Source organism: Entelurus aequoreus, linkage group LG03 (assembly GCF_033978785.1).
Source record: "Entelurus aequoreus isolate RoL-2023_Sb linkage group LG03, RoL_Eaeq_v1.1, whole genome shotgun sequence".
Lineage (NCBI taxonomy): Eukaryota > Metazoa > Chordata > Actinopteri > Syngnathiformes > Syngnathidae > Entelurus > Entelurus aequoreus.
This window is the reverse complement of record NC_084733.1, coordinates 61,105,766-61,130,752: the sequence shown is the minus strand read 5'-3', so window position 1 is coordinate 61,130,752 and position 24,987 is coordinate 61,105,766. Positions and strand designations below refer to the sequence as shown.

The following is a 24,987-nucleotide window of genomic DNA, read 5'->3' as shown; positions in this document are numbered from 1 at the left end:
AGGATTATTCTACATTAAAAATACCAACCAGGTTTTGTCTGATGTGTTTTATGGGATCAAGGGTAATTTTTAGCTTGCTTAATTTCCAATAAATTTTGAGTTGGGCACATATAAATACATTTCGCTTAGTAACCAAAATAATTTCCTTTTAGCTGTATTTGTTATAAATTAGTCTGACAAATGTAAATCAATTTCGCTTAGTTATTGCAATAATTTCATTTTGGCTTTATTTGCTAAAAATTAGTTGGACTAACTCATTTTTATTGTGTTGCGAGAATGTACTAATTTTGAGTTGGGGCAACATATATTTGTTGGATGGAAATCCTGCCCTCATTTTAATTGAGTTCATCCAATGAGTCATTTTTTTGAGTGTATCATTAGATATAAATAACAAAGCGTATAAATGTGAGAATAAAATATTTCATTTAGTGTCAAGTTTGTGACAAAACTGGGAAGTATGTTGTTGTGTTGTGTAACAGGGTGTTGCAAAAGTGGTGTGTAACAAAAGTGTGTTGGACTCAAAGTCCAGTGCCAAGGAAATACTGCTCCTACTTGTACTTTACATTTACTAGTAAGTACTTTTACTTTATACCTACTTCAAAGTACTTGTATTTTTCACTTAACAATAACTACGCTTACTTCACATTTACCAACTTGCACTTTTACTTCATGTTTACCAACTTGTACTTTTACTTCTTATTTACCAATAAGTACTTTTATTTAATATTGACCAAATGAACTTTTACTTCATATTTACTAATAACTACTTCTACATGCTATTTACCAAATGAACTTTTACTTCATATTTACCAATAACTACTTCTACATGCTATTTACCAATACTGTTTTACTCTCTATTTACCAATACTGTTTTTACTCTCTATTTACCAATACTGTTTTTACTCTCTATTTACCAATAAGTACTTTTATTTCAAATACCTAAGTACTTTTACTTTATATTTACAAGTGAGTACTTTTACTTTATACTTACCTATAAATATTTTATATTTACCAGTAAGTACTTTTACTTTATACTTACCAATAAGTACTTCTACTTCTTATTTACCTGTGAGTACTTTTTACATTAAGAAATATTCCTCAGTATGTGATAACTTTACATAAAGACAAACTAAATCGTTGACAAACATTGTGGTTAAATGACGCAATTATGAGACCTGAGTTGTGATCAAATATTGTTGTTGTCCTGTAAAGAACCCATACCTATTTAACGCAGGTTAGCAATATTTAAAGAAAAATGCATTTTTTAAAATTGTTTGTCATTCACAATATTATGTAAGGCAAAAACACATACGTTTCTTTTTTTATGCATTTTAATAATAAATAAACGTCAGCAAAAGTCAGCTTACAATGCAGCTAATAGGAGTACACTATTGCGCCTACAAAGTCAATAAGTAACATCCAAAAAAGCACCAACAATACTCCATTTACATGCCGTGACCTGAATATTAACAAAGTATTAGCAATTTTGTTATAATAAGCCCTAACGCAGAGGAAATACTTTTAGCGGCACTGTGATCACAGAGAGCTAACGAGTTTATGCTGCTATGTTGACATATTGAGCTGCTGCATCGCCTCTGAATTGGTGAAAGTTAATTCTAGATTATAAATCATACCTCTCACCTGGATAGTAGAAGGTCAACTTTGACATCCAACTTAGACCCGGAGATGGCGAGAAAGACACAAAAAGACGTTTGTTTTTTAACCATACATGTAAAGGGGAATAAATAAACATGCCATCATTCTTTATCCCAGTAAGAGCAGACATTATACAGTAAGTGATTGTTTTATTATGTTGATAGTTTATATATGTTGTTTAGCACTTAGCAATACCGTTACATGATGTTTAGTGTTCGACTAAAGCCGCATCTGTTGAAAAAACAGATATGAAAGAAGAATATGAAATAGTTATGATAGGTAACAGCCATCAAGTTTGTGTAACATTGTTATGTTAAAGAGACAGAAACAAAATTGTGCATTATGTATTTTATTATATATTATTTATTCATGAGGCAGAGATTATTAAACACTTATGATCTTATTCCGCCATAAGATGTTTTTTTTCTATTGATCATGATATTTCTATTATGTGATCTGTTTTTAGATGAAACCCATGGGTGTTGTTGCATGCTACAATAATGACTTAATAGGAATTGTGTACACTACCAGAGGTACATCATCAACACGTGTCTATAAAGGTCACTTTTAGTCAGCCGTGTGTGAGTATTTCATATTTTATCATTTGCAGATTTGTATTTAGTGTTTATGAATTATGGAAAAAAAGTCATACAGCTGATGAACATAACCAAGTCACTTTCTCTCTTGCTGGACAATTATGTTATCCATTTATTTTGTTATTCATTATTTCATAAAGTTATGGCGTTATTTTTTATGTTGCTTGTGATTTGTAAAATGATTTTATCACTGCAGGATGTTGCAGTATAGAAATACTTTTAGATCGCATTTATGTTTTATTAGTTGCATTAAAATATGCATTTTTTACTTGTACTCTCACTTGAGTACAATATACTCTGATCATCCATCTCTCAACTGTTGCAGTATAAGTCCTGTCATGTTCTCATCAGAGGACATGATTAATGTTGAGGCAGCTGGACAAAAGTAATTATACATTGCTAAGCACAAACATATAAAATGAAGTTTTATTATCCGCTGCAGTGAACTATGAACCATGAAGCAAACAGTATTACACAATTTCCTTCTGGTGTTTGATCGTCAACATGCAGTGACTGCATCACTTCATATTTCATCTTTGGTGTCAGCAGGATGTTGAAAGGCAGCAAGTGGATTCTTCAGCTGGCTTCTATTAGCGTGTTTGTGCAGGTACGTTAGCTCAATGCTAATTATGTCACTAAAGATTATATTCAAAATGTATCGTTCCATTGTGCAAGTACGTTAGCTCAATGCTAATCACCAGAGATTATGTTTATATTCCATCGTTACATTGTGCAGGTGTACCTAATGAAGAGTCCTGTCTTGGAAAAGAAGCTTAATAATTTCAAAAAGTGACCTGTTCATTCAAAAATAACAAATATTAATTTATTTTGTGCTAAGAAACAAACTTGAGTTGTTTTCTGTCTTTTAGTTACTCACAAACCTCCTCTAAGGAGTTAGAGTTACCACTTTACCACTGTGCCACAGCACGAGTGAGAGGTCATTGAGATCGATCGATCGATCTCGATGACGGACACAGGGTAGAGGACAGAGTAGAGAGACAGAAGAGATGGACACAGCGAAGAAGGACAAAGTAGAAAGACAGAGTAGATGAACAGAGGAGACAGGGACAGAGTACAAGGACAGAGTAAAAACAGAGGAGAGGGACTAAGGAGATATGGACAGTAGAAGTACAGAGTACAAAGACAGAGTAGAGCAGACCTGGGCAAATTAAGGCCTGGGGGCCACATGCGGCCCGTTAAGCTTGGCGTGGTGGGTAGAGCAGCCGTGCCAGAAACTTGAGAGTCACAGGTTCGCTCCCCGCCTCTTGCCATCCAAATCACTTCACCCTTGCCCGCAAGTGCTGCTCACACTGGTGAATGAATGATGGGTGGTGGTCGGAGGGGCCGTAGGCACAAACTGGCAGCCACAATTCCGTCAGTCTACCCCAGGGCAGCTGTGACTACAATGTGGAATGAATGTGGAGTGAATAAATGATGGGTTCTCACTTTTCTGTGAAGTGCTTTGGGTGTCTTGAAAAAGTGCTATATAAATCTAATCCATTATTATTATTATTATTATATATCAGATATATCAGATTGTGGGTGTATTTTTTTTTTTTTAGCCTTCGCATTCATATTTCGCTGTTTGTTGCAATGTTGTTGCGTTTCGCTTGATTGTAAAATATGTTGATCGATAGAGGGTGTGACGTTCATATGTTGGCAATATTCAGTGTTTTATCGTTCATAGTTAATAATGTAAATCCCATATTCTTTATTTTCATGTACATTCTGGGTGTCTCATTCAGTAAAAACATTTAAGATTCCATTCTGTTTTTTAAGGCGGTCTGTCATAACGTTTTTAGCTTTCAATCAGACATTATTGTGAGGTTTTGTATTAGTGTTCCTAAAAATCAGATATACCAGCCCCCAGACAAATTTTTTTCTCAAAATTTGCCCCCCCCGAGGCAAAATAATTGCCCAGGCCTGGAGTAGAGGGATACCGAGTAGAGGAACAGAGTAGAGAGACACAGTAGAAGGACAGAGTAAAAGCACAGAGTAGATCGACAGAGGAGATTGGGACAGAGTAAAAGGACATTAAAACAACAGAGTAGAGGGACAGTGTCAAAGGGACGCCGTAAAAGAACAGAGTAGAAGGACATAGTCAAAGGGACGGCATAAAAGAACAGAGTAGAGGGACAGAGGAGAGGTAGAGAGAAAGAGAAAATGGGACAGAGGGCAGCAGCTTTGTTTGATATGTGTATAACATATACCAACTGCTGTATGCTCTTGAATGCTTGATTTTTATTTACTATCTTAAGTTTCTCTTAAGTAAATGTGCAACCAATCCGTTTCGGTTTTGTTGAAGATCTCTTATTTCGACGTCAGTCAGCAAATCAGATGGGCGTTGACATAAACAGGTTCCAATAATGCCGTTTGTTTCTCGTCCACAGGTTCTAGCATGCTCCTCAGGATGTCAGCTCTACGGCCCTGTAGCTGCTTGTCACGGACAGAACCACCTGTGGGTGCCGGCTCTGCCCCCAAACATCAGCCACCTCTACTTAGAGCTCAACTACATCAGCGAGATTAACAGCACATCACTGGAAAATTTGGAGCAGCTGCTGGAACTAGACCTTGGGAAGCAGTTTGTGCCGCTTATAATTCGAAACAACTCTTTTTTCAGTCAGACAAAGTTGACACGTTTGGTTCTGGGTAACAATCTTGGCCTGAAACTGGAGCTCCGAGCTTTTGCAGGGCTGCTCAATTTGAAACACCTCTTTATGGACCACTGCCGCTTGACAGACTCCATAATGTCGGACAGATATTTGGAGCCACTTTTGTCCTTAGAATTGCTCAATCTTTTTGGAAACACGATACGAAGACTAAAACCTGGACTTTTCTTTCTCGGTCTGTCAAAGTTGACACAGGTGGACCTCATGCTGAATAAGATTGAACGACTATGCGAAGGGGATCTCGTTGGTTTCAGCGGGAAGTACTTCACACACTTAAACTTAGACTCCAATCACTTGTACAAAATGGCCTCTATCGGTTTCGATTGGAAAAAATGCGGAAACCCGTTTCGAGGAATGGCCTTCAATGTTCTTGACTTATCCACCAGCGGGTTCAACGTGAACACAACTGAACTGTTCTTCAAGGCCATCCAAGGGACCCCTATTGCTCATCTCATATTCTCCGGATTCTTGGGCAAAGGGTTCTCACATGACAACCAACCAGATCCAGACAGGCACACATTTGAAGGTCTGGCAAACAGTTCGATAAGTATTTTCGATTTGTCAAACAATCGAATATTTGCCTTACAGAGGGCAGTCTTTAGTCGTCTGACAACTGCAATAATAATTGACGTGTCGCAAAACAAAATCAATCAAATTAACAGCAACGCCTTCAGTGGTCTCCAGGGGAATGTAAGAATGGTGAACTTGTCCTTCAACATTCTTGGAGAGGTATATTCTCACACATTTAGTAGTCTGACAGAACTTCGAGTTCTGGATTTGTCTTTTAATAACATCGGAGTATTGGGGGATCAGGTCTTCAAAGGTCTTCCCAAATTACGAGCGTTATATCTGACAGGAAACTCTCTGAGGAACTTGGGTTTTCCCGCATCTTTACCAAACCTGGAATTTCTCCTTCTGGGTGACAATCGCTTGGTAGATCTTTACAATATAGATAAACTCAGCATCAACTCAATCCACCTGGATGTGACGAATAACCGATTAACTACCCTGGAGGATGTTTATCGCACATTAACTACTTTAAAGCATCTTCGGAAATTCTTCTTCGGTGGTAACTTCATCAAGTGGTGTACACTCGGTCCAAATATCTCGATGCCTTTTAATCATAGCTTACAAGTACTGGATCTTCATGATAGTTCCTTGCAGGTAGTTTGGGCTCAGGACACATGCCTTGATGTGTTTCATCATCTAAACAATCTGGTCGCTCTGAATTTAAGCTTCAACTCCCTCATGAGTCTCCCACAATCCATTTTCAACGATCTTATTTCTATCATAGAGATTGACCTGTCATCCAATGCCTTGACTTATCTCCAGCCCAATGTTTTTCCCGACAGCCTTAAAAGACTTGACCTCTCCAGGAACTTTTTGGCCTCCCCGGATCCCGAGACCTTTAAATCCCTTTTGTTCCTCAGTCTGATGGAAAACCGGTTTCACTGTGACTGTAATCTTCAGGGTTTCTTGAAGTGGATAAACGTGACAAATGTAACCTTCTTTAGTTCGGTCGAGGAATACCGATGCGAGTTTCCAGCTGTTCACTATGATCTTCCGCTGCTGAACTACTCCCAGATTGTCGAGCCATGTGAGGTTGATGACGAGCTGGCAGTCCAAGACCTAAAGTTTGCGCTGTTCATCGTCTCTGTCCTCCTCATCCTAATTGTCATCAACTGTGGGATCGCATACGCTCGTCTCCGTGGGCGCATCTACATCATCTACAAAAAGGTTGTCGATAGGGTTCTTGAAGGTCCTAAAACGTTGCCTGCTTTGGTGGACGTCCAGTTCGATGCCTACCTCTGCTTCAGCAACACCGACTACAGGTGGGTGGAGGCGGCTTTACTCAAGAAACTGGACAACAAGTTTTCTGAGGAGAACATCCTGCGCTGTTGTTTTGAGGCCAGAGACTTCCTGCCTGGCGAGGACCATATCTCTAACATCAGAGATGCCATCTGGGGCAGTCGCAAGACTGTTTGTGTGGTCTCCAAAGAGTTTCTTAAAGGTATTTTTATTGCAATTCTACAGACTCCTACCAGATGTCTAAGATTTATACCAGGAAAACTAAAGTATTTATTGACTTGATATGTGCTGTTGAGTTCCTAAAATTGTAAAAGTAATAACAGTTTGGCAGTGAGCTGGCTAAGTTTTAAAGAATTGCTTAGAATATTTTACCCAAATCCTCAGAGAAAATTATCGCATGAAGACATAAAAATTTAAATGAAAATATCTAAGGTGTCCTAGAATAGTCGACTATTTAACGAGTCGAATCGTCGAACGTTGAACCTCCCCTTTTCATTTTAAGTTGAGTACCTGAGGCCCCCAAGTAGAGCGTTTGTGTTGAGAGGATGTTCCGAGATGCACCACCTTTAGACCGCAGCTCCCTGTCAGACACGTGGCACGCCTGGTGCCAGGTGCCACTGCCAGGTGTAGCTACAACTAGATCACTTGGGCAGGAAGACTCCCTCACTGCTCCAGTCATGATCCTTCTACAGGTTCACCATGCTAAGACATGTAATTCTTCCAAATAGTCGATAGTAGATAGCCAAGTTTCATCGAATTCTCTGCAATCCGCCAGAGTAGACCGAGAACCTTACTAAACAATCCGATCTCTACTCTGTTTGAGTATTTCAGCTTTTTAGCATTTACTTGTGGTGATTCCCATTAGCTGTGCTCTAGTTAGCATACATGTAGCATACATGTTAGCAACCAGAGGTGGGTAGAGTACACAAAAATTTTACTCAAATAAGAGTACTGTTATTTTAGAATAATATGACACAAGTGAAAGTAAAAAATTGTCAGCAAAAATAATTACTCGAGCAAGAGTAAATAAGTATTCTGTGAAAAATACTATTCAAGTATTTAGTAATTTGTGAGTAACTTATGATTTATTTAGTAGCTATTTTAATGGTTCTTGGACTACAACTGTAGTTGAGTGTGTGCGTGTGTGTGTGTGTGTGTGTGTGTGTGTGTGTGTGTGTGTGTGTGTGTGTGTGTGTGTGTGGTGTGTGTGTGTGTGTGTGTGTGTGTGTGTGTGTGTGTGCGTGCGTGCGTGCGTGCGTGTGTGGGTGCGCGCATCTGTGTGCTTGTGAGCGTGTGTGTGCGTGTAAAACATAAAAATGATATATAATTTACTGCAACATTTTTTCTCTTGTTGGAAGTGTAATTTTTGTAGGTTAAATAAAAATGTGTGCATTTCTACTGACACAGATGACAGTACATGATTTAATGTTCTTTTTACCAGTTATATAGTAATTATTGAACATTTGTGCTGTCACTTTTTACAGTCAATATGTTTCTATGCACTTAATGAGTCTGCTTTGTCAAATAATTCAGAATTAATTAAAATTGAAATGTTGCAAATAAAATACGTTCAGTTGTCATAAGCACAATTAAATAAGTGTTTTCAGGCTAGATTTGAACATTGCACATACATTTTATACGTGCATATTTAAGTACCTTTAAGTCATTGGCTAAATCTGCATGCGCATTTAAGTCTGTCTTTGGCTACATCTATATGTACATTTAAGTCTGCCATTTACAACATCTACATCAGGGGTGTCCAAACTTTTTCCACTGAGGGCCGTACACGGAAAAATTTAAGCATGCGGCCATTTTGATATTTTTCATTTTCAAACCTTAACAAAATATATGATTTTTTTTTTTTTTTTTAACCTTTAGGGCTCCCAGGGACTATAAAGGGTCTGAGTCATTAAACTGTTAAAAATAAGTCAAATTATTATTATTATTTTTTATTTAACGCTTACAGTAAATCTCTATATCAACTTGAGGTTGATATAAAGTAAAAAAAAAAAAAAAGGTTTTCTGTCAAAGACAACTTTGTTTTTAATAGTAAAACTGAAATATGCAGTATTTAGTAATTAGAGCCTTAAAAGATCAATAATGCAGGACACCATTGATTTTAATTATTTCATATTTTTGAGTAATCACAGTGAAAAGTTAAATAAAATCCTACTAAATATATTTGGGATCCAAAAGGTCCCCACTCATAAAGTGATTCATTTTTATTAGGTTTTTTTTACTTTTAACACTTAAATTACGAGATCAACTTCAGATATATCTGTCGATTTTACGTTTGAAGTTCAAATCCCAGCCGAGTCATACCAAAGACTATAAAAATGGGACCCATAACCTCCCTGCTTGGCACTCAGCAACAAAGGGTTGGAGTTGGGGGTTAAATCACCAAAATGATTCCCGGGCGCGGCGCCGCTGCTGCCCACTGCTCCCCAAGGGGATGGGGCAAATGCAGAGGACAAATTTCACCACATCTAGTGTGTGTGTGACAATCATTGGTACATTAATCTTAATCTTAAAACTATTATTTTGTTTGTTTTATGCTCTTTTGTCAAAACAAACTTTGATGTTTTTATATGGCAACCACACAATACATGCAATATTTTTTCCACATAAAACATTTTAAAGTGATATTTTTTAAGTAATAATTCATTATAACATAGATTTTTAGTCTTTTTTTTTTAACAATGGCAAAAAAAAAGAAAAATGAAGACAAAAGAAAAAATACAGCCTGCATGGCAGCTTTGTGTCAACATTGCAACTTTTTCTTGTTAGATTTCACCTCATTCCACTTTTTTTAAATGTTTTTTTAAATTTGTGTAATATTATCAATTTTGCAATTTTTGCAGAATGTGTGGCGGGCCGGTAAACAATTAGCTGCGAGCCGCAAATGGCCCCCGGGCCGCACTTTGGACACCCCTGATCTACATAAATATTTAAGTCTCTCATTGACTACACATATATATGCACGTTTAAGTATATCATTGGTTACATCTACATGACATTTAAGTCTGTCATTGACTACATCTAAATGTACATTTAAGTTTGTCATTAACTACATCTAAATGTACGTTTAAGTCTGTCATTGACTACATCTAAATGTACATTCAAGTCTGTCATTGACTACATCTACATGTAAATTTAGGTCTATCATTGACTACAGCTACTTGCACATTTAAAGGCCTACTGAAACCCACTACTACCGACCACGCAGTCTGATAGTTTATAAATCAATGATGAAATCTTAACATTGCAACACATGCCAATACGGCCGGGTTAACTTATAAAGTGCAATTTTAAATTTCCCGCTAAACTTCCGGTTGAAAACATCTATGAATGATGACGTATGCGCGTGACGTCAATCGTTGAAGCGGAAGTATTCGGTCCCATTGTTTTCATCTAAAAATTCCACAGTATTCTGGACATCTGTTTTGGTGAATCTTTTGCAATTTGTTTAATGAACAATGAAGACTGCAAAGCAGAAAGTTGTAGGTGGGATCGGTGTAATTAGCGGCAGACTACAGCAACACAACCAGGAGGACTTTGAGATGGATAGCAGACGCGCTAGCCGCCGACCTCACCTTGACGTCCTCCGTCTCCGGGCCGCCGAACGCATCTATGATCGGGTGAAGTCTTTCGTCGCTCTGTCGATCGCTGGAACGCAGGTGAGCACGGGTGTTGATGAGCAGATGAGGGATGGCTGGCGTAGGTGGATAGCTAATGTTTTTGGCATAGCTCTGTGAGGTCCCGTTGCTAAGTTAGCTTCAATGGCGTCATTAGCAATAGCATTGTTAAGCTTCGCCAGCCTGGAAAGCATTAACCGTGTATTTACATGTCCATGGTTTAATAGTATTGTTGATTTTCTGTCTATCCTTCCAGTCAGGGGTTTATTTATTTTGTTTCTATCTGCATTTAAGCATGATGCTATCACGTTAGCTCCGTAGCTAAAGAGCTTTACCGATGTATTGTCGTGGAGATAAAAGTCACTGTGAATGTCCATTTCGCGTTCTCGACTCTCATTTTCAAGAGGATATAGTATCCGAGGTGGTTTAAATTACAAATCCGTGATCCACAATAGAAAAAGGAGAGAGTGTGGAATCCAATGAACCCTTGTACCTAAGTTACGGTCAGAGCGAAAAAAGATACGTCCTGCACTGCACGCTAGTCCTTCACTTTCACGTTCCTCATCCACAAATCTTTCATCCTCGCTCAAATTAATCAATCAATCAATCAATCAATGTTTATTTATATAGCCCTAAATCACAAGTGTCTCAAAGGGCTGTACAAGCCACAACGACATCCTCGGTACAGAGCCCACATGCGGGCAAGGAAAACTCACCCCAGTGGGACGTCAATGTGAATGACTATGAGAAACCTTGGAGAGGACCGCATATGTGGGTAACCCCCCCCCCCCCCCCCCCTCTAGGGGAGACCGAAAGCAATGGATGTCGAGTGGGTCTGACATAATATTGTGAAAGTCCAACACATGTGAATTATATTTATATAGCGCTTTTCTCTAGTGACTCAAAGCGCTTTACATAGTGAAAACCCAATATCTAAGTTACATTTAAACCAGTGTGGGTGGCACTGGGAGCAGGTGGGTAAAGTGTCTTGCCCAAGGACACAACGGCAGTGACTAGGATGGCGGAAGCGGGGATCGAACCTGCAACCCTCAGGTTGATGGCACGGCCACTCTACCAACCGAGCTATACCGTCCCACATCAGCGAGAGTCCAGTCCATAGTGGGGCCAGCAGGAACCATCCCGAGTGGAGACGGGTCAGCAGCGTAGAGATGTCCCCATCTGATGAACAGGCTAGCGGTCCACCCCGGGTTTGGAGCAGAGTAGAAAAGAAAAGAAAAGAAACGGCAGATCAACTGGTCTAAACAGGGAGTCTATTTAAAGGCTAGAGTATACAAATGAGTTTTAAGATGAGACTTAAATGCTTCTACTGAGGTAGCATCTCTAACTTTTACCGGGAGGGCATTCCATAGTATTGGAGCCCGAATAGAAAACGCTCTATAGCCCGCAGACTTTTTTTGGGCTCTGGGAATCACTAATAAGCCGGAGTTCTTTGAACGCAGATTTCTTGCCGGGACATATGGTACAATACAATCGGCAAGATAGGCAGGAGCTTGACCGTGTAGTATTTTATACGTAAGTAGTAAAACCTTAAAGTCGCATCTTAGGTGCACAGGAAGCCAGTGCAAGTGAGCCAGTATAGGCGTAATATGATCAAACTTTCTTGTTTTTGTCAAAAGTCTAGCAGCCGCATTTTGTACCATCTGCAATCTTTTAATGCTAGACATAGGGAGGCCCGAAAATAAAACGTTACAGTAATCGAGACGAGATGTAACGAACGCATAGATAATGATCTCAGCATCGCTTGTGGACAAAATGGGACGAATTTTAGCGATATTACGGAGATGAAAGAAGGCCGTTTTAGTAACACTCTTAATGTGCGACTCAAACGAGAGAGTTGGGTCGAAGATAATACCCAGATTCTTTACCGAGTCACCTTGTTTAATTGTTTGGTTGTCAAATGTTAAGGTGGTATTTTTAAATAGATGTCGGTGTTGAGCAGGACCGATAATCAGCATTTCCGTTTTCTTAGCGTTGAGTTGCAAAAAGTTAGCGGACATCCATTGTTTAATTTCATAAAGACACGCCTCCAGCTGACTACAATCCGGCGTGTTGGTCAGCTTTAGGGGCATGTAGAGTTGGGTGTCATCAGCATAACAGTGAAAGCTAACACCGTATTTGCGTATGATGTCACCTAGCGGCAGCATGTAAATACTAAAGAGTGCAGGGCCAAGAACCGAACCCTGGGGAACTCCGCACGTTACCTTAACATAGTCCGAGGTCACATTGTTATGGGAGACACACTGCATCCTGTCAGTAAGATAAGAGTTAAACCAAGACAAGGCTAAGTCTGTCATCCCAATACGCGTTTTGATACGCTCTAATAAAATATTATGATCAACAGTATCGAAAGCGGCGCTAAGATCAAGAAGCAGCAACATAGATGAAGCATCAGAATCCATCGTTAGCAATAGATCATTAGTCATTTTTGCGAGGGCTGTCTCCGTAGAGTGATTTGCCCTGAAACCGGATTGAAAAGGTTCACAGAGATTGTTAGACGCTAAGTGTTCATTTAGCTGCTGTGCTACAATTTTTTCGAGGATTTTCGAGATAAACGTAAGGTGGGACACCGGCCGGTAGTTTATCAGGAGATCAGGATCGAGGTTAGGTCTTTTGAGTAGAGGATGAATAACCGCTTTTTTGAATGCTAGGGGAACAGTGCCAGAGGAAAGTGATAAGTTTATAATATTTAATACTGATGGACCTAATAATACAAAAAGCTCCTTGATAAGTTTCCCAGGAATTGGGTCAAGTAAACATGTCGTTTGTTTTGTCCCATTTACACATTTTGACAATTCCTCCAATGTTATTTCCTCAAAGAGAGAGAAACTATTTTGGAGGGCAGTGTCCGTCGTATATACAGTCGTATTTGTGTTAATAGAACCCAGTTGTAGCTGAGATGCATTGTCTTTAATCTCTTTTCTAATGACTTCAATTTTCTTATTAAAGAAATTCATAAAGTCATCTGCTGAGTGGGTGGAGCTACTGGGAGAAGTCCCTTGTTGGGTTAGCGATGCTACTGTACTAAACATCATCTTTGTTGAGGTGGATGAGATTTGAGTAATATTTAGCTTTAGCTGAGGTAAGCATGCGTTTATAAGTTATTAAACTATCACACCATGCTTGATGGAAAACCTCAAGTTTAGTCGCACGCCATTTGCGTTCCAGCTTTCTACATGATAATTTCTGGGCTTTAGTTTCTTCTGTAAACCATGGGGTACGCCTTTTAGGGGCCCTTTTTAGCTTTAGCGGTGCTACAATATCAATGGTGTCGCGCAGGGCGTCATTAAAGTTGTTAGTGAGGTTATCAATAGAGCCCACATAATTTGGGAATGGTGCCATTACCGAAGGCAGTAGGTCAGTAAGAGTCGTCGTTGTGGCAGCATTAATGTTGCGGGTGCTATAGTAGTTATTATTATTATTATTAGTTTGTTGACAATGAGTCAGAACTTCGAATTTTATAAGGTAATGGTCGGACATTACTTTAGTGTACGGGAGTATCGTAACTTTAGAGGTGGTGACACCCCTGACAAGCACTAGATCTATCGGATTACCGTTGCGATGCGTGGGTTCATTTATTATTTGTGTAAGACCACAGCTATCAATTATAGTCTGGAGTGCCACGCATGGAGGGTCCGATGGGGTATTCATATGGATATTAAAGTCCCCCATTATGATTATATTGTCGGCGTGCGTCACTAGATCGGCAACAAACTCTGAGAATTCACTGATGAAGTCCGAATAGGGCCCAGGGGGGCGGTAGATAACAGCCAGGTGGAGAGGCAGCGGTGTGACAAACCTCAAAGTGAGCACCTCAAACGAGTTATATTTATTATTTAGGTTAGGTGTAAGATTATAGTTTTCATTGTATATTAGTGCGACACCCCCTCCCCTTTTAAGAGGTCTGGCAACATGTGTATTGGTATAGCCAGGAGGAGATGCTTCATTTAGCGCAAAAAAATCGTCTGGTTTGAGCCAGGTCTCGGCGAGACCAACGACGTCAAGTTTGTTGTCTCTAATGACTTCATTAACTAATAGCGTTTTGGAAGATAATGATCTTATGTTTAAAAAGCCCATATTATAGGTAGTGGGCTGTTTTGAGGATTGTTTGTTGAAATTATCCGAAGTACCAATATTAATAATGTTGCGTTTATTATGCGTATTGCACTTTAAATAGTTTCGACCATATCTAGGAATTGATACGACGGGGATATTCAGATTGTTTGCTTGATGTTGCGATAAACTGAACGCATCATAGTTAGCTACCTCGGTACAATGTATATCTGCCTCTGACACGGTCACAAAAGAAAAAACATTATGTGAGTTGTGTTTTATTCTAAGAGAATTGCTATGTGTGCAGGGATTATCCAGCCTGACGCCGGCTAGTTATAGTTTAAATGGCTTCTTACCCGGAGACTCCACGTTTCTTTGGTTAGCTTTTCTCTTTGTTGTTAGCCCAGCTCGGCATCCCCGCTTCTGCTTCCGCTCGCACCGCCTATGTCGTCTCCATTGGCGGTCACCGCTAGCACTTGACTCCGCTGCTACAAAGGCCGCTCGATGTAGCCCACGAAGTATTCCCATGCTAGCGAGGAGGTCCACCGTACATGCATCTTTCAGTCTATAGCCAGAATTGTCTGTCGGTCATATGTGATCACAGAGTGTTCACGCTTTGAGCCAGCCATGAAATTGACAGAAATGACAGGTGTTTTTGCCAAATCGCTCTACACTCCCAAGAGCGTTAGCAGAGCCGCTGCATTCTCATGCGCCGCCATTTTGTCAACAAAAAAAAAAATGGGGTAATCGTTGCTTTCTCGGTCCGAATCTCTCTCGCTGCATTGAAAACAATGGGGAAATGTGAGCAGCCCTTCCTCCGGTGACGTCACGCTACTTCCGGTAGGGGCAAGGCTTTTTTTTTTATCAGAGACCAAAAGTTGCGAACTTTATCGTTGTTGTTCTATACTAAATCCTTTCAGCAAAAATATGGCAATAACGCGAAATGATCAAGTATGACACATAGAATGGATCTGCTATCCTCGTTTAAATAAAAAAAATTCATTTCAGTAGGCCTTTAAGTCTGTCATTGACTACATCGACATGTACAGTTAAGTCTGTCATTGACTACATCTCTTCGCATATTAAATATATCATTGGCTACATCTGCATTACATTTAAGTCTGTCATTGACTACATTTACATGTACATTTTTGTCTGTCATTGACTACTTCTACATGTACATTTAAGTATGTCATTGACTACATCTACATGTACATTTAGGTCTACCATTGACTCAATCTACATGTACATTTAAGTCTGTCATTGACTACATCGACATGTTCATTTAAGTCTGTCATTGACTACATCGACATGTTCATTTAAGTCTGCCATTGACTACATCTACATGTACATTTAAGTCTGTCATTGGTTACATCTACATGCACATTTAGGTCTGTCATTGACTACATCTACATGTACATTTAAGTCTTTCATTGGCTACATCTACATGTACATTTAAGTCTGTCATTGACTCTATCTACATGCTATTTAAATCTGTCACTGACTACATTTACATGTTCATTTAAGTCTCACTGACTACATCTATATGCCATTTAAATCTGTCACTGACTACATCTACATGTACATTTAAGTCTGTCATTGACTACATCAACATGTTAATTTAAGTCTGTCATTGACTACATCTATATGCACATTAAATATATAATTGGCTACATCTGCATTATATTTAAGTCATTGACTACATCCACATGTACATTTAAGTCTCTCATTGACTACATCTACATGTACATTTAAGTCTGTCATGGGCTACATCTACATGTACATTAAGTCTGTCATTGACTAAATATACATGTACTTTAAAGTCTGGCATTGGCTACATCTACATGTACATTTAAGTCTGTCATTGGTTACTTCTACATGCACATTTTAGTCCGTACTTGACTACATCTACATGTACATTGTCTGTCATCATGTACATCTACATGTACATTTAATTCTGTCATTGGCTACTTCTACATGCACATTTTAGTCTGTAATTGACTACATCTACATGTACATTAAGTATATAATTGGCCACATCTGCATAATATTTAAGTGTCATTGACTACAACTACATGTATATTTCAGTCTGTTATTGACTACAGACAGCTACATGACATTTATGTCTGTCATTGACTACATATATATGTACATTTAAGTCTGTCATTGACTACATATACGTGTACATTTAAGTCTGTCATTGACTTCATCTACATGTATATTTAAGTCTGTCATTGGCTACATCTACATGTACATTTCAGTCTGTCATTGACTACATATAAATGTACATTTAAGCCTGTCATTGACTACATCTACATGACATTTATGTTTGTCACTGACTATTTCGACATGTACATTTAACTCTTTCATTGACTACATCTACATGTACATTTATGTTTGTCATTGACTATATCGACATGTTAATTGATTGATTTGATTGATTGAGACTTTTATTAGTAGGTTGCACAGTGAAGTATATATTCCGTACAATTGACCACTAAATGGTAACACCCGAATAAGTTCTTCAACTTGTTTAAGTCGGGGTCCACTTAAATTGATTCATGATACAGATATATACTATCATCATAATACAGTCATCACTCAAGATAATCATCAGGGTATATACATTGGATTATTTACATTATTTACAATCCGGGGTGTGGGATGTGGAGGGAGGAGGGTTAGGTTTAGTTGTTATCATCACTCCAGTCAACAATTGAGAACAAAGAAATGGACATTGAAACAGTGTAGGTCTGACTTGGTAGGATATGTACAGCAAGTAGTGGACATAGAGAGAGAGAGAGAGAGAGAGAGAGAGAGAGAGAGAGAGAGAGAGAGAGAGAGAGAGAGAGAGAGAGAGAGAGAGAGAGAGAGAGAGAGAGAGAGATCAGAAAGCATAGGAAAAAGTATCTACATTTGATTATTTACATTTGATTATTAACAATCCGGGGAGGGTGTTAGTTTAGGGTTGAAGTTGCCTGGAGGTGTACTTTTATTGCGGTTTTGAAGGAGGATAGAGATGCCCTTTCTTTTACACCTGTTGGGAGCGCATTCCACATTGATGTGGCATAGAAAGAGAATGAGTTAAGACCTTTGTTAGATCGGAATCTGGGTTTAACGTGGTTAGTGGAGCTCCCCCTGGTGTTGTTGTTATGACGGTCATTTACGTTAAGGAAGTAGTTTGACATGTACTTCGGTATCAGGGAGGTGTAGCGGATTTTATAGGCTAGGCTCAGTGCAAGTTGTTTTACTCTGTCCTTCACCCTGAGCCAGCCCACTTTGAAAAAGTGGGTAAGAGTGAGGTGTGATCTGGGGTGGAGGTCTAGAAGTAATCTGACTATCTTGTTCTGGGATGTTTGGAGTTTAGATTTGAGGGTTTTGGAGGTGCTAGGGTACCAGGAGGTGCATGCGTAATCGAAAAAGGGTTGAACGAGAGTTTCCGCTAGAATCCTCATGGTGCTTTTGTTGACCAGAGAGGAGATTCTATAGAGAAATCTTGTTCGTTGGTTGACCTTTTTGATTACCTTGGTTGCCATTTTATCACAGGAAAGATTAGCCTCTAGAATGGAACCTAGGTAGGTGACCTCATCTTTCCTGGTGATAACAATGTCACCCACTTTTATAGTTAAGTCATTGACTTTCTTAAGGTTGATGTGGGACCCAAACAGGATGGATTCCGTTTTACCCAAGTGTATGGATAGCTTGTTGTCAGTGAGCCAGGTGCAAGTTCTACAGAGTTCAGCACTGAGGATTTTCTCCACCTATGATTTGTCCTTGTCTGATACCAGCAGGGCCGAGTCATCCGCAAACAAGAACAATTCACAGTTGCATGCCGATGACAAGTCGTTTATGTATATTAGGAACAGTAAAGGCCCTAATATGCTGCCTTGGGGGACTCCACAGCTTACTGAGAGGGGGGGGGACACGATGCCGTTCACCTCTACCACCTGTTCCCTCCCCTCCAAGTAAGATTGCATCCAGCTCGATGAGGTTTTGTCAAATCTGATTGCTCTGAGCTTATCCAACAGTATAGCGTGGTTAACGGTGTCAAAGGCCTTCTGAAGGTACCATACCATACCATACCAACTTTATTTATAAAGCCCTTTAAAAACAACCACCGTTGAAGAACAAAGGGCTGTACACCACAAAGAAATAAAGGCATGACCATGCCGCAGTATTTGCCCGCGTCCACCTCATGTTTGATGTGGTCGGTCAGATAGAGAAGGCATATGTCAGTGGAGTGGTAAGTTCTGAAGCCGGATTGGAATTTGTACATGAGTTTATTGGTGGCAAGGCAACTATCGACCTGTTCATAAACTATTTTTTCCATTACTTTCGAAATGGAACTGAGAATAGAAACAGGTCGGTAGTTGCCAGGTTCCAATTTGCTTCCTTTTTTAAAGAGGGGAGTTACTCTTGCTATCTTAAAATCTTTTGGTACTTGGCCTTGTGAAATTGAGAGGTTTATTACGTGCGTGATGATTGGTGCAATGGAGGAGGCAGAGTCCCTGAGAAATCTGGAGGGGATATTGTCAAGGCCGGTGGCCTTGTTTGGGTGGAGCGCGCTCAATTTTTTTAAGCACCTCATCAGCTGAGACCATTTCTAATTTGAAATCGTTGTTGATACTCCTAGCTTTCTGTAGAAGGCTTTAATGTGTTCTACACCAAAGCGACCAGAGTGGTGGGACAGCTTGTTGACAAGAGTTGCGGCTATGCTGGTGAAAAAGGTGTTAAGTCTGCTTGCTACCTCCATTTTGTCTGTAATGTACATTCAAGTCTGTCATTGACTACATCTACATGTACATTTAAGTCTGTCATTGACTACATCAACATGTTAATTTAAGTCTGTCATTGACTACATCTACGTAGACATTTAAGTCTATCATCGACTATGTACATTTAAGTTTGTCATTAAGAATCCTCCTCTTCTCTTCATCATACAGGCGATATCCCTCGGCATTGTTTGCATATCCTTCAAAATGAAGCTTCACAGCCTTTTTGTCCAGTTTCCTTCTTTCTTCATCTGGGATATGTGCATAAGCAATACAGCCAAACACCTTCATGTGACTCATGTCAGGTTTCTTTCTACACCATTTCTCATAGGGTGTCTCTTCCTTCAAAACAGCTGTGGGCATCCTGTTCTGCATGTAAGCTGTGGTGGCTACAGCCTCTGCCCAGAACATCTTTGACAACTTTGCATGTGACAGCATGCTTCTAGTTGCTTCAACTAATGTCCTGTTTTTTCTTTCTGCAACACCATTTTGCTGTGGTGAGTGAGGTACAGTAATTTCATGGTGGATGCCTTGAGACTTCAAATATTCTTGAAACACCTTTGATGTGTACTGACCACCATTATCTGTCCTCAGCCTTGTGACGCTCAGACCAGACTCATTTGAGAATGTTCTCTCAAATTTCTTGAATTTGCTTAGCACCTCATTTTTCTTTTTCAAAAAACATACCTTGCAACATCTTGTGTAATCATCAATGAAAGTCACAACATATTTTGCTCCACCTATAGGTTCAGTCTGCATGGGACCACAGACATCACTGTGAATCAGCTGCATCTTGCGTTTGGAACAGGTTCCTCTAATCGACTTGAATGGCTTCTTAGCCAACTTGCCTTCCACACATCCTTCACAGAAGGGAATCTCTTTTTCTGCAGAAAAGTTCACTCCGTTCACCAGATCTTTGAGTTCCTTAAGCTTGGTAGTGTGACCAAGACGCTGGTGCCACAGGCTGGCCGCTACAGAAGCACTGTGACATACAGTTTAACTTCCTTCAATATCCAACTGATATAGTCCATCAGCTCTTTGTGTTCCCATTCCTTGAAGTGTTCCACTTTTTCTACGTATGTAGCAACAACACTTTCTGAACTGCACTGTATTCCCTTTTTTGGTAGCAGCTCCCACTGAGAATAAATTCCCAGACAGCTTTGGAACATACAGCACATCATACATTGTGACATTTTTTACATCACTTAATTTGAAAGTCATTTTCAGGTTGACATTTACAATTCCTAGGGCGTCAACCACCCTGCCGTCACCCAGTTTCACAGACTGATTTTGTGAACTGCTGGTATTCTTGAATAATGTCTTTATCACACGTCATGTGTTTTGATGCTCCAGAATCAATTAACCACTCAGCCTGTTGTGGTCTGTCACTGTTTGCATCCCTGATCACAAAGGCACTTTCAGAGGAATCTTCTTCATCCTCACACATCATGTGCTTAGCTTTGTGGATTTTCTTTCGTGGTTTATTTTTCAAGGTTGGACATTCGCGCTTGATATAGCCTTCTCTACCACATTTGTAACCTCTCCACGTGCTATTGTCTGCTGCTCCCAATGTCTTGGAGCTATCCTGCACATTTCCCCGAAATTGTGATGACATGGCTGATGCACCACCTGACGTAGCACCACTGGAATCATTAGCATTCACTCGCTTTTGCTTTTCATTTATTAATGCTTGCTGAACAAACTTCAGTGTCAGGTTGTCAATCTTTGTTTCTAGTGCAGTGACAATTGTAGCATAACTTGGTGGGAAGCTACCCAACAGTGTTACAATTTGGTCTTCCTCTTCAATTACAGATCCAATTGCTGATAGCTGATCAGTTAGCTCCTTCATTTGTTTTAAATGATCAGTTAAAGCCTCTCCTTCCTTCATTTCACATCTGAAAAATATTTTCTTCAGGAACAGTTTATTAGCCAAAGTATCCCTCTCAAAATGGGCTTTCAGCGTGGTCCACGCCTCTTTGGGAGTTTGACAGCTTGTTATCAGGTACAACTGGGGTGTACTTACATTTAGCACTAACATAGAGAACGCTTTCTCTCTCCGTCTTGTGAATTCCGCCCGTGCTGCTGCGTTAGCATCTGCGGCTAGCGTCTCCGTCTCCATTAGCATGCCCCATAGTCCTTTAGCCTTTAGCAAGTGTTCCATCTGAAACTTCCATGTTGCCCAGTTCTCTGGTCCGCTCAGTCTGTCAATAAACAGCTTACCCTCCATTGTGAGTTCCCACAATACTGTTTATCTTCACACAAAGTCTGTGCACAACAGCTTTTTAGCGACGACGATCTGGGCCCCATAGCCTGTTCTTTGGCAGAGTTTTTATTGACTGCCATGCACACACAGGTAATATAGCAAGTGCATATACAAAGTGGAATGAAATGAATCAACAGTACACCAGTGCCATCTATTGGAAAAACTACTGCATTACAACAAAAGTCTCATGAGGAGAAAGACAGTGAAGCACCTCTAGAGGGTGTAGATGCAGCAGGTTGGATCCAGGTTTGTGGTGAGGGTGATGATGATGGAGAATCAGCCCTTTGAGACACTTGTGATTTAGGGCTATATAAATAAACATTGATTGATTGATTGATTGAAGTTGCTGCATTACAATCTTGTATTAGTGGTTGTTGAGGCTGATTCCTTTGCTGGGTTCCGAGATGGCAGCGAGAGGAGGCGCTCTTCTTCCGCTCCCATTCTCTCTCCTCTGTGACAGCACAGGATCCGGTCCAGGCCTATTCTGATGCCTCAGAGGGTGGAGGAGGTCATCCATCAGTCGTCTTACTCCACCTCTGTTCAGGTGTGGGCCTTTCCTTTGAAACAGATCCTCTCTTTGCCAGAAGAGATTGAAGATGTCAATAAAATGCAGTCTTCTGGACTCATAGACTTTGGACAGCGAAGTGTTAAACTGAAGCTGAATTTGTTTATCCTCCTGTCGATGTTTGGAAGAGGTCCATTGAGGAGTGTAAATATTTCTACTTTGTCAACACTCTCTAATAGTTTATTAAAGTCTTTCTTCAGGATTTTAGACTGGTGGTTTCTGACATCTACGGCACCCACGTGCAGAATCAGCTGTTTGATCCCTTGGTGTTTAGCCAAGACCTCAGGTAACTGCTTTGTGATGTCTGAAATGGTGGCACTTGGAGAGTTGCATGTAACCATTCTGTTTGTTTACATTAGATATGACGCTGTCTCCAAACAGCAGTGTATTTTTGACCTTGGTACTTGGTACAGTCCGTCTGACACTTTGTACTAACTTATTTCTTTTCGTGATATCCAGTCACATTTGGCTGTGACAGTGGCAACAATCTGTTTATTCCGGGTGATACATTCTGACTTGGTTTTGGTTTAGCACCAAGTCCATTGCATGTGTCTTTATAGAGTCTTGGAAAAGACACGGTAAGCTTCAGGCTGTGTGTAACAGTTTTTTCAGCCTTTGTTTCGAAGGGAAATTATGACTTCTTACCACTAGATTCCACTGGGAGTGTCTCATCAAGTTCTTTTTCGCTTCCCAGGGAACGAAATCCTTGCTTGCAGCGCACACATTCCTTGTAGATATGTCCAACAGTTTTCACAGGGATACTTTGTTTGGGTGACTTCTTCAGCCATGTTGAGAGGGTTGTCGTCGCTGACTTGTCAGATAGGTTGTAAAAAACATAAATAAATTAAAAGCATACAAATGATTCCGAGAGTCTTGGGTCATTTAAAAGGAAAGGATGCAAATGATATCCAAGACTTGTAGAATGATTTAAAAGTCGAAAAAGCAGCAAGCAAGCAAGCAAGAGCAAACAGAGAAACGTCTGCACTCCTTGGAAGCAGGAAGCAAATTCTAATGTGACTGCTGGCCAATACGCAGTGTACCTGTCATACACCATGGGGCGATTGTGGTCATTTCAGCTTGTTGATTTATGTGGGACTGTAAATACAGTTGAAGAAGAGAATGCTACATGCTATAAGCTAGCGCCTAATAACTTTCAACAGATAAGTACACATTTTCACTGCTCTTTGGTGTTGTTGGTGATGTTTTAATGTGTATAAATGACACTTGCTTTTTGAGTCAACTGTTTAAGGAGGTTTCTGCTTAGTTTGTCTCAAATGGCCGGGATGTTGCTCGTGTCATTAATTAAAGGTCTTCTTTGGAAACATTCTGGCACTTGGCTTGTTGTTCCTCGCAGGAGACTGCAGACTGTGTTTGATTGATGGACTGTAGTCAAACGTCACTAGTGCTTACGTTGGATTGGTCAAGACCGATCATTGTGACAGTGCCTTCCAGAAGAAGGCTCGCTGACTAATGAACATGTCTCTCCAAACCTCAATCAATGAATTGTAAATAATTGTGATGTAAATAAATGTAACGATTGGAATTAATTTCCCCTCTGGGATTAATAAAGTATTCTGATTCTGATTCTGAATGAAAGTCAGTGTAACAAAGTCAAAGCAGTGTTTCTTCTTCACAGAAATACTCAAGTAAAAGTATGAGACATTAAAACTACTCTGACAAGTACAATGTATTCAACAAGTTACTTAAGTAAATGTAACTGAGTAAAAGTAATGTGTTACTCCCCTGTAATCAAATGACATGTTTTGAGGAAACCTGACTGCTGCCAAACATGCCAAATGTTTCCTTTTCAGACGGCTGGTGCTTGGAGGCGTTTACTTTGCTCAGGGTCGCATGCTGAATGAGCTCCAAATGTTCTCATCATGCTGGTGGTTGGAAAGGTACCTTCTTCTTAGCTCATATTTCTTCTGGATGTGTTACTCAAAGGGGAACTATCATTCACAGTCCTTATGTAAGACAAGAACACATGTTTGTTTTTTGTTGCTTCTTTTATGCATTCTAAATCATAAAATATGGCAAGTAAGAGGTGGCTAACCATGCATCTAATAGGAGTACTCTATTGCGCTCATAAAAACCCTCTAAAAAACATCCAAAAAGTGCCAACAATACCACCATTTACATGTGGTGACCTGAATATTAACAAATATTAACGATATTGTTATTATAAGCGCTAACACAGATGAACTACTTTTAGATCACAGAGAGCTAACTAGCTTATGCTGCTATATTGACATGTTGTGCTGCTGCATCGCCTCTGAGCTGGCGAAAGTTAATTCTAGAATATAAATCATGCTTCTACCTGGATAGTAGAAGGTTGTGGACATAAACCCACAAGTTGGTCAACACTGACATCCAACTTAGACCCAGAGATGGCCAGAAAAAGACGCACATTTTTTAACCCTTTATGTAAAGGTGAATATATAAACATCCATCTGTCTTTATCCCAGTGAGAGCAGACATTGTACAGTAAGTGATTGTATTATTATGTTTGTATATCTTGTTTAGCACTTAGCAATACTGCTACATGATGCTTACCATCGCTGCCGTTGTGTCCTTGGGCAGGACACTTCACCCTTGCCCCCGGTGCCGCTCACACCGGTGAATGAATGATGAATGATAGGTGGTGTCGGAGGGCCGTAGGCGCAAATTGGCAGCCACGCTTCCCGTCAGTCTACCCCAGGGCAGCTGTGGGCTACGAAAGTAGCTTACCACCACCAGGTGGGAATGAATAATGGGTTCTCATTTCTCTGTGAAACGCTTGTCTAGATAAGCCGCTATATAAATCTAATCCTTTTTTTTTTTTTTTTTTACTGTTTGACTAAAGCTGCATCTGTTTAACACACAGCTTAATCCTCATCCTCCTTATATCAGGCTCAACAATAGACGTTTCTGGATCATCATTGGTCCCAAAGTAGTCTTTGTCTCTCACCAAG

General features: G+C 39.9%; 1 protein-coding gene across 1 annotated transcript in view; it reads left to right on the top strand.

Annotated features, from left to right (window-relative positions):
• The first annotated feature begins 534 nt into the window (after nt 1-534).
• LOC133645731 (toll-like receptor 5) overlaps nt 535-24,987 on the top strand; it is a 25,290-nt gene continuing 837 nt past the window's right edge. The window contains 6 exon segments of the mRNA XM_062040589.1: nt 535-571; nt 2,802-2,859; nt 4,643-6,932; nt 23,848-23,868; nt 23,871-23,900; nt 23,903-23,934. Coding sequence (XP_061896573.1) covers nt 2,803-2,859; nt 4,643-6,932; nt 23,848-23,868; nt 23,871-23,900; nt 23,903-23,934 — 2,430 coding nt within the window. The 5' untranslated portion in view covers nt 535-571; nt 2,802.